The sequence below is a fragment of the Cibotium barometz genome, chromosome 27 (genome assembly GCF_041138505.1).
Source record: "Cibotium barometz isolate CiBa-2024 chromosome 27, ASM4113850v1, whole genome shotgun sequence".
Lineage (NCBI taxonomy): Eukaryota > Viridiplantae > Streptophyta > Polypodiopsida > Cyatheales > Cibotiaceae > Cibotium > Cibotium barometz.
The window spans coordinates 52807081-52823529 of NC_141072.1; the positions used below are offsets into that span (position 1 = coordinate 52807081).

The 16449-nt window shown below is 39.4% G+C and overlaps 1 protein-coding gene across 1 annotated transcript in view; it reads right to left on the reverse strand.

Moving 5' to 3' along the window:
* Nucleotides 1-16187, reverse strand: part of LOC147623512 (uncharacterized) — a 194747-nt gene extending 178560 nt beyond the window's left edge. The window contains exons 1-2 of the mRNA XM_086821782.1: nucleotides 15850-16187; nucleotides 15678-15765 (exon numbers count right to left, since the gene is read on the reverse strand). Of these exons, the coding sequence (XP_086677908.1) occupies nucleotides 15678-15765; nucleotides 15850-16187 (426 nt within the window). The remainder of the gene's footprint in view (nucleotides 1-15677; nucleotides 15766-15849) is intronic.
* Nucleotides 16188-16449: the final 262 nt, after the last annotated feature.

A 16449-nucleotide genomic window follows, 5' to 3' on the forward strand; every position in this document is an offset into this window, starting at 1 on the left:
GCAATAACATATCAAATACATCCCGTGAGCTCACACCTATCTCTTTGGTACATGATAATAAGGGCTGCACAGCATCTTCCACAAAAACAACATCTTGACTAATCAAGATATGCTTTGACTACGGATGATACAATCTGTAACCCTTGCTCTCAGCACTATAACCAACAAAAATGCATTTGACAGCCTTATCATCCAATTTTCTGTGTTGTTGCACAGGAACTAAAGCATAGGCCAAGCAACCAAAGACACACAAGTGACCAATAGAAGGCTTCCTGCCATGCCAAGCTTCGTATGGAGTAATAGACTGCAAGGCCTTAGTGGGACACCTGTTGAGTACATATGCGGCACACATGACAGCCTCAAGCCAAAACGCGTGTGGCAAAGCTTGGCTCTTGACCATACATCGTGCCATCTCCATAAGTGACCTGTTTTTCCTCTCAGCAACACCATTTTACTGAGGGGTATACGGCACTGTACATTGGTGTTTTATCCCACGACTAGCCAGAAATGCATCAAACTCTTAAGACATGTACTCCCTACCTCGATCAGAACGGAGGGTGCCCACATTACAATTGGATACATTTTCAACCATAAGTAAAAACTGTTTGAAGCACAAAAACACTTCAGACTTTGCGTTCAGTGGATATACCCATGCATGCCTTGAGTAATCATCAATGAAAGTCACGAAGTACAAGTGTTTACCAAATGACAGAGTTTGCATAGGCCCACATACATCACTATGTACAAGTTGCAATTTGCGAGTGGCCCGCATAATAGAACCATCCTTTGGAAATACAGAACGCTGCATTTTCCCCAACATACAGCATTCACAAACATGTTTCAATGGTGCCTCAAGAGGGGGCAATGAAGCAACCATAACAAATTTCTGAAAAAGCAGCAAACTAGCAAAGTTCAGATGACCAAAATGAGCATGCCATAGTTTTGCATCTGAAACTGCCTTTTTATCAGAAACTGCATTTGCTGAATCTTCCAGACACTTGTCATAAGAATTGAGCCTATACAGCCCATGAAACAAGGTGCCAGATACAATAATCGTATCACCAGAAGTCAAATCATGAACAGTACATCTGTCATCCACAAATTTGACTACAAGTCCAAGTTTAGCAACCCAGAGACAGACAATAGATTCTTCTTTATCCCTGGCACATACAAAGCATCTCAAAGTGTGAAAGCAATGCCATTTGCAGCAGTAAGCATAATTTTACCAATGCCCTTCATTGGGTAAGAAGCATTATTGGCACATGTGACAGTATTCCCATTAGGGACAGCCTCAAGAGAAGTGAACATATCATGATACGAGGTAATGTGCTTTGTAGCACCACTGTCAAAATACCATCATGTACAGATGGGTCATACTGGCAATACACGCTAAACGCCCATTCTGTATCCTGCACAACATTTGCAGAATCTGCATTTGTAGAAGCATCCGCTATTGTGGTTGCATTTGACTCTTTCTTCTTTGCCTCTTTAGCCTTTAGCTTAGGGCAATTCTTAATGACATGATCATTTGCCTTACAATAGTTGCACCTGGTCTTTTTCTTGCCTTTATCAAGAGCCTTCTTAGACTTATTGTTGCTACCTGTGGGTGGTGGTGGAAGGAGAAGAAGTTGCAGACCTACTAATAGGAGAAGAAATAGTGGAAGGGGCTGCCTTACCACTTCTTCTCTGCTGGGCACAGCAATAAATGCCTGATCAACTGCACACTGCCTAGCCCTGTTTTTCCTGGAGGGACTGCGCTTCTTGCAAGAGCTTGTTGTTTAAAGTATCATACTTGACAACATCCGGTCAGTGAGAAGTCTCCATGTGGAAGCAAAAGTCTGATATGACTCAGGTAAAGCATCAAGAACAGTCTGCATAAGAGAATGATCTGGAATAATCTCACCTGTAGAAATCAACTGTTCCTTGAGATCTTTAATCTCAGCAAGAAAAACATTCATGTCATCATCTTCCTGCATAATCTTCGATTCTAGCTCTTTACGCAGGTAAGAGATTTTTGCCTCGTTACGACTTGCATACAAACCAGCTAGAACATCCCAAGCCCGTTTTGCTGTTTTAGCTGAACGAATATGTGGGGTGATGTTACGTTTGACAGAAAGTGCAATCAGGGCATGAGCCTGCGCATCTTTACCATCCCAATGAGCTTGTTCAGCAGTGGGTAAAATAGCAGCAATAGTAAAGCTGCTAGAACCTGCAACATCCTCAACAGATCCTACATCCACAGAACCTGGACGTACATCCATACCCTGCACAATGTTCCACACTCCTTTTGCAACCAAAACATGCTGCATCATGTATGCCCAAAGTGGGTAGTTGCTGTCTCCATCCAATTTGTCATCAGCAGATAACATGCGAAATACATCATTGCTGTTATCAGCCATGGCCACTGACTGAAACTGATGCAAAAGCTGCCTGTAATGATGCAAAGACTGAACAGAAAACAACTCGTGCTATAGCACGATCCACAGTAGAATATGTATGCCTGTTTTGCAAAAAACTGCACTGTCAAAATTTCTATAGAAAATGACGAAAACACTTGTGCAGAACTTGAAATGCAAAAACGGAGCCCGAAACGACCTCATATGCAAATTCTGAGAATGCTAAGCCCTGTTTTGCAAAAAATGCACTGTCGAAATTTCTGCACAAAAAACACTTGTGCAGAACTTGCAATGCAAAAACAGAGCTCGAAACGACCTCAGATGCAATTTCTGAGAACGCTAAGTCCTAAGGGCTTATTTGCAGAGTATAGGGGCCTGCAAGCGCTCGTGAAAGCTCACCTCAATCGGAGAATGTGAGTTGGAGGGTGCCGGCAGCATAGCCCTGGGAGCGATGCCTGCTCTGATACCAATTGTTGGAAATAGGGTTGTAGGAAAGCACACAAAGCTTGGAGAAGAAGCAAGAATGCACACAACACAAAGTGTATTAGATTGTGTCAATGTACAAAAGATTAGTTAGCCCTAGAAGGATGGGCGTATATACAAGTCGAGGGAAAAAACCTCCTAAAGAGAAAAAAAGTACCCCGGCGGTCCTAAGTGTGTTCACACACATCACTGCCTATATATATGGCAACAACAGGATGTGGATATGTATGTGGATATGTATGTTGATGTATGTGAAAGAATGGATGTGGATGTATATGTGAAAGAATAGATGTGGATGTATGTGAAAGAATGGATGTGGATGTATGTGAAAGAATGGATGTGGATGTGTATGTGAAAGAATGTGATGTGATGTAAAGAGATGTGATGTGACATGAATATATATGGATGTGAAGTGATAGATATGAATGTCATACATGTGAACGATTGGATGGATATGGATGAATGAGATGAGATGTGTATGAATGAGATATGATGTGGATAGATGTGATGTGATGTGATGTGGATAGAATGTATGTGATGGGATGGTGATGAGAATGAATGTGATGGATATGAATGAATGTGATGTGAATCGGGATAGATGTGAATGAATGAGATGTGAGGTGAAATGGATGTGATGTGATGTGATGTGGATAGAATGTATGTGATGGGATGGTGATGAGAATGAATGTGATGGATATGAATGAATGTGATGTGAATAGATGTGATGTGATGTGGATCGGGGTAGATATAAATGGATGAGATGTGAATGAATGTGATGTGATGAGCTGTGGATATGGGTAGATGCGAGTGGATGAGATCTGAGGAGGATAAATGAGGAAAGATGTGATGAGATGAAAATGATGTGATTGGATGAGAATGGGAATATATATGAAATGGATGTGGATTAAATAATGTGGATTGATGTGGGGGAACAATGTGGAAAGACGAGAGTTCGTTATAGAAACTATATTTATGACTTGTTTTTAAATGACTGTTTTATGTCAAGATTGCTGGGGAAGCATTTTGACCGTCTTGTGAGTGAATGAGGTCATGGTGGAGACCTAATCTGATAAAGTTGCAATAGTTAACGAAGAGTCAATGGATGACGTCTCGCCTAGCAAGGTCGGCCGAGGTCTTGACCAACCTCCGTATGATTTAAATGGTGAGCTTTCGGTACAGTGGATGAGGGACTAAGGAAGCGGCCTATGAGTGAAGTGCTAGGTGACCTGTGAAGGATCCTAGAGGGTGCTGACCATACAGTGCTCGGGCTCTGGGTTGCCAAAGATACCCACACGTGCGTGGTGGAAGATATTGGAACAAGGAGTAAGAGTTGTTTTCTGAATTCTAGCATGGATCTGGTTGATTGACCTTGTTGGTCCTCAATGGATGAGTCCATTGAGGATACCCACACGTGCGTGGTGGAAGATATTGGAACAAGGAGTAAGAGTTGTTTTCTGAATTCTAGCATGGATCTGGTTGATTGACCTTGTTGGTCCTCAATGGATGAGTCCATGGCTCTTTCATATGGATCTGTTGGTTGATCTTGTTGATCTTCAACGGAGATTCCATTTTGGTTCAGTCTGGTGTTAGCCCACATAATCCCTCTATTGTGGCCATATCTTGACACTGTTAGTTGCTCCTTTAATGAGCAAGTATAATTTTTTTTTTTACTTTTTAGGTTTTCTTACAGTCCCATAAAAACCTCAGAAGGCTTGGTGTACTCTTCGTTGGGTCAAACGAGTGTTTCCTAATTAGCTTAGGCGTTACACGCACGTGAACCTCTTAGAGATATTTTCATGGAAAAAGTGCATGCCATTAGCATCCTAGATGGAAGAGGAGGTCTAAAAACCTATTTTCTATCATTGTCTCAAGATTTTTAAAAAAATTGAAAAGATTTTCCCTGTTTCACAACCCATTTTTGAATGTGTTCCAAAAGGAATTTGGAAAAACTCTGTATGAGAGAGTTGTAGTATTTTTGGAGTACTACAACTTTGTCTCTATGAGTTTTTCATGATTTCATCATTTAGACTCTCAAAAAGTAGCCCGAATATGGTTCGCAATTGTTTTCGAGATGTTTTGGGTGATTTTTAGTGCTTTAAGAGCTGTTTTTTGCCTCCATATTTGGGTCAAATTTTGAGGCTGTTGGTCGGAAGCCAAAATGATGGATTTTTTCCTTGGACGCCCAGACCAATTTCGAAGAGCTTGATGCTGGCATTTTGATAAGCACTAGAGTGTGTTCATCCAGGTACATGGTCTAGGAGATATGAGCCTCCAAACATGGCTTTTTTGGTGTGAAACGCTTAAAGCGTGAACCGCTTAACACGTGAAGAAAAGTTTAATTTTTTTTGGGCATGGACTGCTTAAGGCGTGAACCGCTTAAGGCATGAGACCTTAACGTGTGAAATGCCCGATTATTTTTATTTTTATCGGGTGTGAATTGCTTAAGGCATGAACTACTTAAGGCGTGAACCACTTAAGGCGTGAACCGCTTAAGGCGTGAAACTCTTGAGACGTGAGACCTTAATGCGTGAAACATCTGAGTTTTTTTTTGGACGTAAAACTCTTAAGGCGTGAGACCTTAACATATGAAACGACTGATTTTTTTTTTCATAAAAGTATTCCATAGGACCATTACGGGCGCCTATCCAAGTTGTGGATTCGGACACCATTGCTTCATATCTTGAATGTATGATCTTTTGGTGTATCTACCTTGACTCCTTGATATAAGATAATGGTAGTAGCTATTGTTAACCCTAGGAATGGGTTAACGTTCCCCAACATCTACGCCAAAAATGTTATGGCTCACCCAAACCCCCCTTGCTAACAAGAGATACCGCAGTGAACCGCAACTATTGAGGATCTTTCCGATCGTCGAGCTCATAACCCTTGAGGTCTCTAAGCTCTACAACTCCTTGAGAAACAATTCCATCGTGCCTCGTGAGCATTGTCACACCTCCACGTTGCATTATGTGTACTCGTCCCTCCTCTCACCTCACTTCACTCACACACACTCACTAGCATGTATTAGAGAGAGAGATTAGCTAGAGGATTAGCAAGAGAAAGACTCTATTTCACAATGGAAGAGTTCTTTGTATCATGAGAGATATTCTCTTATATACATGGCCATTAGTGTTCACACTCACTTAAACTATGGTAGCCAGCCGCGCACTTTAATCTCATAAGAGGCCTAATGCTATTACAATGACTACTCTCATAATATATCCATGAAGTGCATCACTTGGGACTTCATTTAACTTACTACCACATGCTCTTGAAATGGAAATCGCCACATAAGTATTCCATAGGACCATTACGGGCTCCCGTCCAAGTTGTAGATTTGGACACCATTGCTTTATATCTTGAATGTATGACCTTTTGGTGTTTCTACCTTAACTCCTTGATATAAGATAATGGTAGTATATATTGTAACCATAGGAATGGGTTAACCATAGTATATATTGTAACCATAGGAATGGGTTAGCAGAAATTGTGTATAATCCCTTGAAATATATGTCTACAAAAAATTAAGCAAGAAGCATGTCAAAATTGGCTCTCAACTTTGGATTGAATTATAGACCATCTGCATCATGCATTGATCTACTAATGCCTTTTGATGAGGTCATCGAGATAGACCTTTAGAGATAATGAGGAGAGACCGTCTTCATAAATACAAGTATTGGATACTTTCTCGTTAACACTCCATTTATACAGATAAGGTTTTCATAGAGATGAACCATAAATCAAAGAAAGAAGTATTCTGTGGAAAGGATGGCGAGGATAGTGCAAATTTTTTCTCTAGGAGAGTGTGGAGTTGTCTTGAATGGTAAACCTAGAATCTCAAAATGTAATGTAGCAATCTCCATATCATGATAATTTAAAGCAAGTAAGGCATCAATGGATTGCATCAATAGACTTGCAAAGCCTCACCAAGGAGTTGCAAAGCCTCACCAAGGAGTTGCAAAGGAAAGCAAACAACATGTAGAATGGGATGTAATTGATTACCAACCTTTCAATATTTGGTATTTTTAAAAATTCCAGAATATATTCTTAGTTGTCATTGATAAAGTAGTTCGTAAGATTGCCTAATGCTGAGAATGTTGTATAGCAATTTTGTCAAGCTAGCACGAGTTGCATTTGGTGTGATAGTGTTACAACCAAGGATGCATACATGATAATATGCCCAGATGACATGTTTGAGACATGGATGAGGATTATGGATGCAAACAGAGACATGGATGCGGATTATGGATGCAAACAGAGATGGATCGATACTCGATCATGGTGATGAGTATAGTACTGATGTCAGTAAGGGTGGGAGACAACCTATTGCTAGCATGTTCAGCTATTTATAAGGTCTAGATGAGTAGAATATTAAGATCATTCAAGAAGAAATATTAGATTTTTCCAATATTGTTCTAGTTAGGGCAAAGCATGATATGGACAAGATGGATATGGTAGAAAGAGCACGTCAAATGAAGGAGGATAAGGTGTTGCAAAAAGAAGAGATTATGAAGGAGTTCAAGGAAAATTCAAGTGTGACAAGGTTGATAGGTCATGGAAGTGTGTGACTTACTTTAACATCCAACCAGAATACTATGAAAAGATAGTTGGATCAAGTCAAATATGGCTAAAAAATAATCTTGCTCATAGGGATCATAAAGATACATTGCCTCCATTCGCACAAGCTTACATTCAGTGGATTATAAACCAAAAAGTGGAAACTAGTTTGCATTCTGATAAGTATCCTTGGAGTGTATACCAAGTTGGACCAAACATGTAAGGGTTGGAGTTCATGTGCAACACATTCAAGGAACCAACTACCATTGGCACAGCGGTGAGTGATGTAATTCATGTGGTTCATAGCATGACATGGAGCTCAAATAGGTTTAAGATGATATTGCACGGATTGTTAAAACTAGCTGCTAACTGAACTTTCACAATTCATCCTCATCGCATTTGTAACATTAAAGCAACTTGTAGAGTTAAAGAGTGCTAATTTAGAGAAGGTAGCTACTACTGGCAATAGGTAGCATGGTTATTAACCCTTCTAATATAGATCACGTGGATGCATCAATTAATACTTTTTTGGCACATATATTAGTGAGAAAAAAGAAGGAATTCATGGACAATACTTGTGCTACCAAGATTTGGAGTATACACCATATATTTTGGATATTTCTAACAATAGTGATAGTGATAGTGGTGGGTGGTGACTCAGATGCACATGAAGAGCAAGCCAATGTGCACACACACTATTAATAAAGAAGGAAGATGTTATTTCTACAACTATACGATCTTTTTATAAGGAGGATGAGTATGTTTTTGATGTATTCAAATTGGGAAGAACATGTAGAATAGCTCTTAAAAACAAATAAAAGACAACAGCAATGGTAAGTTTACAAGAATTACATGAGATCGAATCAATGTGTTCAAGTTTTGTCGAGGGGAATCTTCTAATCACTTCTTGGGCTAGAATTACAAAGTAGGGAGGGAATTCCATGTTTACAAATGAGAAGCTTGTGAGATAAGAGGCCTCACACCAGAGCATATAGCTACCACTTACAAAGGAGCATATAGCTACACTTACAAAGGAGCATGAAGGGGAAATGTTAGACTTTGTTGATGATTAACTTCTTCCTGATGAGCCAAACACAAAAGGTGTTTAAAAATCACACTTAGTTCTCATTTTATTGATAGAATAGTTTTTTTCTATTTGATATGTAAGTAAATTCTCTACGAATATCATTGGTTAGATTTATATGTATGTTACTTATGATCTTGACTTAGTAGAAGAACTTCTATATTATTTTATCAAATTCAAAGATACTATTGTTGAGCTAACTTGATTGTATTATAATTTGTTCATAATGACAAAGTGACTACATCATAATCTGTTCATTGTTATAAAGTAAAACATATGCCATGTTCATTAGATCAATTAGACCATGTGTTTGTGATTTTGTTATTGTTTGACACCCTAAACAAAGATTCGGACACTTGTTCAAATTTAATCCTTGTATATAGTTGATCATTTGTGTATGCCAATAAGGCCACATAAAGTTTATCGTCATACATAAGATTTAGACAATTGGCCAAATCCATAGCATTAACACCCATGACATGGATTTGAACAATTAATTCTAAAAATTCACATCCATCTATAAGCTTTGGCCACTAGCATTACCCTCTCTTAATATAGATTTGGACAAGTAATCAAATCTAGGAAATAACACCCATGCACAAGATGTTTATTGTCATCGAGTGAGATTTGGACAATTGACCAATTCCAACATTCAAATCTATCCAAATATGTGGATAACTAACTATATGACCAAATATAATTTTATGTACTGAAAGATATATCGAGTATTTAAGAGCAATGAAAGTATGTGTTTTTGATTTTTTAATTAACTTTTGGTCAATTGACTAAATGTCTTCTATCTTCTTCTTCTTTTTTTCTATAAAACCTGTACATAAGACATCAACTAGTGATATTTGGATACCTAATCAAATCCAACGTTTAAAACCACCCACAATATGTGGATAACTGAACATATTACCAAATTTAATTTTTGAAAGCAAATATATGTGTGTAATTTTTTATTGAGTTTTGGTCAATTGACAAAATGTCTTTCATCCTCTTTCGACAGATAAAGTATATCACAGATGTGTCAACGAAGATAAAGACAATAGAGGATTGATACTACATGCCAAATATCTGTAATATTGGTGGATTATTGTTAGAACATTGCTTCACAAAGTCAAATAAGCAAACAAGCTTATGTTGTGGGAAACAAATGGATTAAACTTTGTCTAGAATGCATAGAGTTTGTAACTAATCTATTCATAAAATTCCATGTTGGAATATCATCCCATAACTTTGCACAAAAATGTCATACATATGGTGGAAACTTTAGAATTGCATATACACTACAATAGAATGGGGTCTAGTAGTGAAAATAGCAGCGTTTTTATAACTAACAGGGTAGGTAGGTGTCAGGCCATTTTTGCTGCTAAAAACATTGCTATTTTTATTGTACAATAGTGCAAATAGTAGTGAAATAGATATTTTGCTGTGAAACAACAAAATATCACTGTTGAGCAGTGATATTTTGCTGTTGCAGCGATATTTTGCTGTTGAGTAGCGACTTATATTTTTGCTATTGAGTAGTGAATGCTTTTTGCACATAAAAAAAAGAGCTGGGGCAGACTGGGGAGTCTACACAGGACTCCCCAGTCTGCCCCAGCTTTAAAAAAATAAAATAAAACAACGACTTATATTCTCGTTGCTACTGAGGAGGAGTGATGCTCTGCACAGCAAAAAAAGAGTTGGGGTAGACTGAGGAGTCTGCACAAGACTCCCCAATCTGCCTCAACTCTTTTATTAAAAAAAATAGAGTCACAGTTTCAGATTTATAACACAAACACAAATATAAGAAACACGTACATTGTGGAGAATGCAATTGAGCCCAAAAAGTTATTATATTTCAGAAACTATTGGGCCTTTGGCCACATATACATAAAGTTTTTACATATGAAGAGGTGTCTAACTAGAATCCTCATCGAATTTTGAGTGATCTTCATCATCCAATTCCTCATCCTCTTCACTTGCTTTAGCTAATAATCTGGATCCTTCTCTTTTTCTTCCCCTTCATCCTACATACATGCCATCAAGAGTAAGGTAAGCAATAGCATTAAAATATAATTAGACGTAGAAAAGAGAATAGTTTAGGCAACACATTATCTCGTCAGCTTGAGTCCCCAAAATGGACTCATCCAAGCATACATCTTGCGTACGCATCTACGCCCACAATTGTAGACAAGGGGATCTATACCCATAGTCATACTCCTCCTTTGCTGGGTCATGCCAACAACCTCTCTCTACAAAAAAGAATTAAGAAAATATACAATTATTTCAAGAAAATAATATAACACAAAACGAAATGAAAGGAAAGAAGAAATGATACTTAAAAAAAAGCAAGAAAGAAGGATTTCCTGCTGGAGCCAAAGTACGAAGCCCCTCACTTCCATAGTAGGGAAGCACTCGCCCGCTTGTTGTTGAAAAGCACCTGGGTGCTTTCTCACAAAGCTGCGTGCATGCCTCCACTCCTCGACCGTACTACACAGCTAGGTTTCTCCAAATTATTCTTTGCTGCTCTCTTAATATTTTCTCTCCTATTAGAGAGAAAACGTTTGATGCGCCGCTTCATCCACTCCCCGGAGAAGCAAAGACCTGCATGTGGAACAAGGAACTCCAACTTAAGCACATTGATAACATATTTCTTAGAAAGTTCATCTTGTGCTTTCCACTTTTTGAAAGATTTCATGAACTCCAAGTTTGCAACATGCATAAGATTCATGACTTGTTTTCCTTGTGCATCACAAGGGCACTATCTGCATCCATGGTGTATGGTAGGAGGCGTGGATTAAATGGTGGAACGGGTCTCCTGGAGGCTGGCTCATAATGTGTAGATGAAGATCCCCTGTTGGGGAGACGCATTGGCAGACCTAGTGTTGCTTTTTCCAAAGAAAGAGGAGCCTACTTCCCCCCTACTAGCATGTCTACTAACCCCCCAGACTCCCTACTTGGTGAAGATGGACGTGAGGAAGCAGGGGTGGGTCTAGTAGAGGAAGGTGGTGTAGGTTCATCACAACCATATCATGATGGGATGGCACCACTCAGCCCCGCGCCACTTGGCCCCACGCCTATCAAAGTTGTGGTCTACCCCGACTGAGCAAAGTGGGGTAGATTCACTACAAGACAATGCTGCCATACACGCGTTTCATACACGCGATAAATTACGAATGCGTGTATGGTCGCGCCTGTATTTGAATAGAATCGGGCGCGTGTATTTTTGCATTTAAGTTCGCGTGTATGTTTGCATTAATCAACGCGTGTATAAACGTGTCTATATACACGCAGTAATACACGCACCTATACACGATAATATTCACGGGGTAATACTCGCTATTATACACGGATAAATACACGCTACTATACACGGATTAATACACGCATGGCAGAGAAAAACTGGAAAAAAACTGAATTCCTTTACAAAATTAAAAACTATTTTCCTTAAACCATCTCATAGTACATTACAGTATACATCATTACACAATCCCACTACATGCATTTACAACAATGAAATATATTCAAAAATAAATCATGCATATGAGATGATGGAAATGTCATCAATTTAGAACATACAGTGATGGATTGGTTAGGGTTCGATCTCATCTTCAATAAGATCCATCCTTGCCAAACGATCAACATCAATATCCATTTGATCAATTGGTAAGGCTACGATTAAATTTATTCCACTATCGATATTCTGTACTCCATTGATAATGGTATCGATGTCCTGATCATCCTCATCAACATCACCATCATCCTCAATGGTAGGGTCATTCTCATGATCATGAGAAATGGCATGCTCATCCTCATTATCATGATCATCTCTTATTTCTTGATCATCGATCACAACATCTTCAATGGCATGTTCGACATCATCTTCATTACGGCTTGTTACATCCTCCATATGCTCCATATCAGTGAATGTATTAAACATCACTTTGGAACGTGGTGCAATAGGGATGACGTACCACCATTTGATGTCATGCACCATTGGTAGATAGATAACCTACTCAAATACACACAGTACAGTAATTAATTAGCATATCAAAAGTCAAGGGGTACGCGAGCTTCGATATATATGTACATGAAACACATTAGTAAAAAAATGCATACCTGCTCACATTGTTGTGGCAATACGAGCCTATCTTTCTTTGTTTGCCAGAACTTTGTAGAGTCAATAGTTACATATCCACTTGCATGGCGTTTTATCGTTGCATCAGGCCCTTTTTCCACCACGTTCATTTGCCATTTGACATCCAAAACATACACAAAGAAGCGACGAAAGTCAAGCCTAAATATGTCTTGGATTATGCCACAATAATCATCCATTTTTCCATTAGCTCCCTCAAAGCTACTAATGACACCGCAATCTTGTGTATTTCTCTTTTCATCAATTCTTTGTGTTCGAAAATGCTTGCCTTCACACCATATAGCATTGAACATAGTGCACTGGACCAAAATAGAAGCAATATTTGTGTAAGCAATGTGAATAAATATTAAAAGCAAATCACTTACAACTAATGCAAAACATTAGTTCTATGTACCTTTGACATGCATCCTCGTGCATACTCCCATTCTTCCGCCGTGATATGCAGCCCCTCGTCGCTCTCTGCTCTCTCCATTTCCTCATGCAACCAATCAACATGGATATCATTCGGAAGTGTTGCTAGATGCTTAGGGTACGCCTTCCGAGAGCCATGTTGCCTCCGAAAGAGAGCTCTTTCTACTTGCCTGTTTGTCTTTGCATCCTCATATCTTGTAACCCATCTGCTCATCACATCACTATTAAGGATACAAGTGAAATTGAGATCATCAATCAATGTTCTGTCAATTACTTTACTCTGTCCTTTTCCTTGAGGCACAATAGAGGTCATCCTCAAGTCCTCTTCATTGCTCCATAGTCGTGGCAAAGAGCTGTCCACCTGACCAAGAAATTCTGAAATATATACAAGAGACTCTTGTATCAACCAACCCATCTTGTAACCCATCTGCTCATCACATCACTATTAAGGATACAAGTGAAATTGAGATCATCAATCAATGTTCTGTCAATTACTTTACTCTGTCCTTTTCCTTGAGGCACAATAGAGGTCATCCTCAAGTCCTCTTCATTGCTCCATAGTCGTGGGGCAAAGAGCTGTCCACCTGACCAAGAAATTCTGAAATATATACAAGAGACTCTTGTATCAACCAACCCTCGGCCATGCTTCCTTCAGGCCTTGCACTTTGCCTCACAAAGTCTTTTAAGGTCTTCATGAAGCGCTCTAGGAAGAACATCCAGCGTGCATGCACAGTACCACATAAAGCAATTTCGTCCACTAAATGCACAATGAGATGTAGCTGACTTGTGAGAATGGTTCGCGGAAAAGTCTCCTCTACCAAACAAACCACCTCCACTGCCATAACACGCGCATCATCCAACGTGGCTGGATCAATTGCTTTGGAACTAACATATCTGAAAAATAAATAAATAGTACGTTATACCTCATGCACGTTCATTTTGCAAGGTATAATGAAGGGTGATCTGAGCATGGGTTTTACATACCTCACAAGCTCGCCCATCTTATAAATACATTTTTTCAAACTCTTATTTGCACAATGGTCGATGCTAGTAGGTAGTATGAACTGCGCACATAAGAGCACATTTATGGTTTATGGCATTACAAAATTTAATTTCAACGTACGTGTATAAGACTTGAAAAACACTTACTTGAAGCATCTTGTGCCAATCGTGGGACTTCAACCCATATAGTTGCTCAACGCCTCTTTTCTTAGTGGTTGTAAAGGCTCCCTTCAATGATCTCATGCATCCACCAGTGGGAGTACGCAAAGTGGTGATGGCCTGCTTTACCTGCTTCTCCTCTTTCTTTGATATAATCCATGGTGCAGGCGGAAGACAAACGTGCCCACCCACCTCTCGTGGCCAAGCTTGACGCATACATCCTGCGACCCGCAAGTCCTCACGTACGCTAACATTGTCTCGTTTACCAATAATATGTTCCCAAATACCAGATCCCACATTCTTGAAGATGTGCATGGGATCAAGAAGATGGTTGATCTTAAGATGGGTCCAATATGGCAGCCGAAAAAAAATGGAGTACCTACACAAGGGATTGCTCTATGTGACCTTTAATCCAATTAGAGACTACACAAAACAAGATTGAAAAAACATCACTATACCTGTTCATGCCATCTGGAGGAAGAATAGTTGTAGACTCCCAAATACGCTTCCAATCTTTTGCACGAAGTGTTTGTGGAGGAATGTTACTCTTACTAGCAACATATTTAGGATGATCTGAGGGGAGAAATCGATGATGATTATCGAATATAGTCTTACACAAACCGTCAGCATACTCATGTACTAACGAAGGACCACAAACAGGACATGCATGTTTACCCGATGTTTTCAAACCTGTTAAAATATAAATAAAAGTTAGAATAATAAAGTCAAACCGTCTAATTAATATATATAGCCAATAGTAATAGAGTAGGGAGGTAATTAGAATTCTTACCAGAACAATCGCTGTATCCTGGAAAGTCATGCATTGTCCACATCAACACTGCTTTTAAGTCGAAGTGTCGAGAGGAGGGAGGCCTACTAATGTCCACCACCGCAACACCTCTCCATAGTTCCTCCAACTCATCAATCAGTGGTTCAAGATAAACATCCATATGCTTCACTTTATGTTTTCCTGGAATTAGAAGGGATAACATAAGATGTCCCTTCTTGATCGCCATTGATGGTGGAAGGTTATAATTCACCAACACAACTGGCCACACGCTGTATGCGGTGCTTTTAAAACCAAATGGATTCACTCCATCCATACCCAGGCCAAGTCTCAAGTTTCTGGACTCTGTTTTAAAGCTGGGCCACTCATCTTCAATATGCTTCCAAGCAGGAGTGTCTGCGGGAATTCTCCACATGCCATCATCCGATCAATGTGAGGAATGCCATGACATGAGCTCTGCTATGGATTTGCACCTGAACATGTGTTTGATATGAGGAATTATAGGAAAGTGTCGCAAGACTTTATGAGGTACATCAAAACTCTTCATATCTGTTCTGTACCTTGCTTCACCACAAGTGGGACAATGTAGAGCCTCCTTATGCGTCCCACGAAACAGAATGCAATCATTGACGCATGCATGTATTTTATCATAACCAGTCCTCCAAGAGATGTCACATAGCGCCTCGCTATGTCTCTTGAGGTGGGAAGCCTATTTTCCTTTGGAAGCATATTTGATAATAGCCTGCATCCAATATCATCAATTATAATTAGTCTTAAATCCTAAACCTTAAACCACTAATTCAAATTTGTAAGTTAGAATGCTTACTTCAACAATGCGTCAAGACTTGCATTGCTCCATCCATAAACTGTTTGTATATTAAGTAGTTCAAGTGAAGCACGTAAAACTGAGAATGTGCACCCTTCAAACACCGGTGTCGATGAAGCCTTATAAAGATGCTCTTGTTCCATATCATCGTCGTCCATACCTTTGGGATCATCCTTAAAAAGATTCCGCACCATATCATCAAGCACCTCCTCTTCCACAACTTCGTGGGGTGCAGGGCTATTGTCATCCCTTTCCCACTCATCTCTGACAATAGATCCCGAAGCTCCAGCATCATCTCGTCGACGCTTTACGTGCTCTCGTCGCGCGTAGGGTACCATGTTAGGGTGTGGTACTGCATCCTGCTTCAATTAGAGCGAGTTTATATATTACAACTCTATTAATTTAATTTGGATACCATGACTCATTTGAATACCATCAATTTACATCTACTCACCTCTAAACCTGTTTGATTCCATTCTCCATACATGGAGATGTGATTCATGGTAATTCGACGTGCTCGTACAATGCACCCTTAACATCGATTACACATACATTTGATCCGTTGTCCCAACCACACATCGCGATTACGATGACGCATTG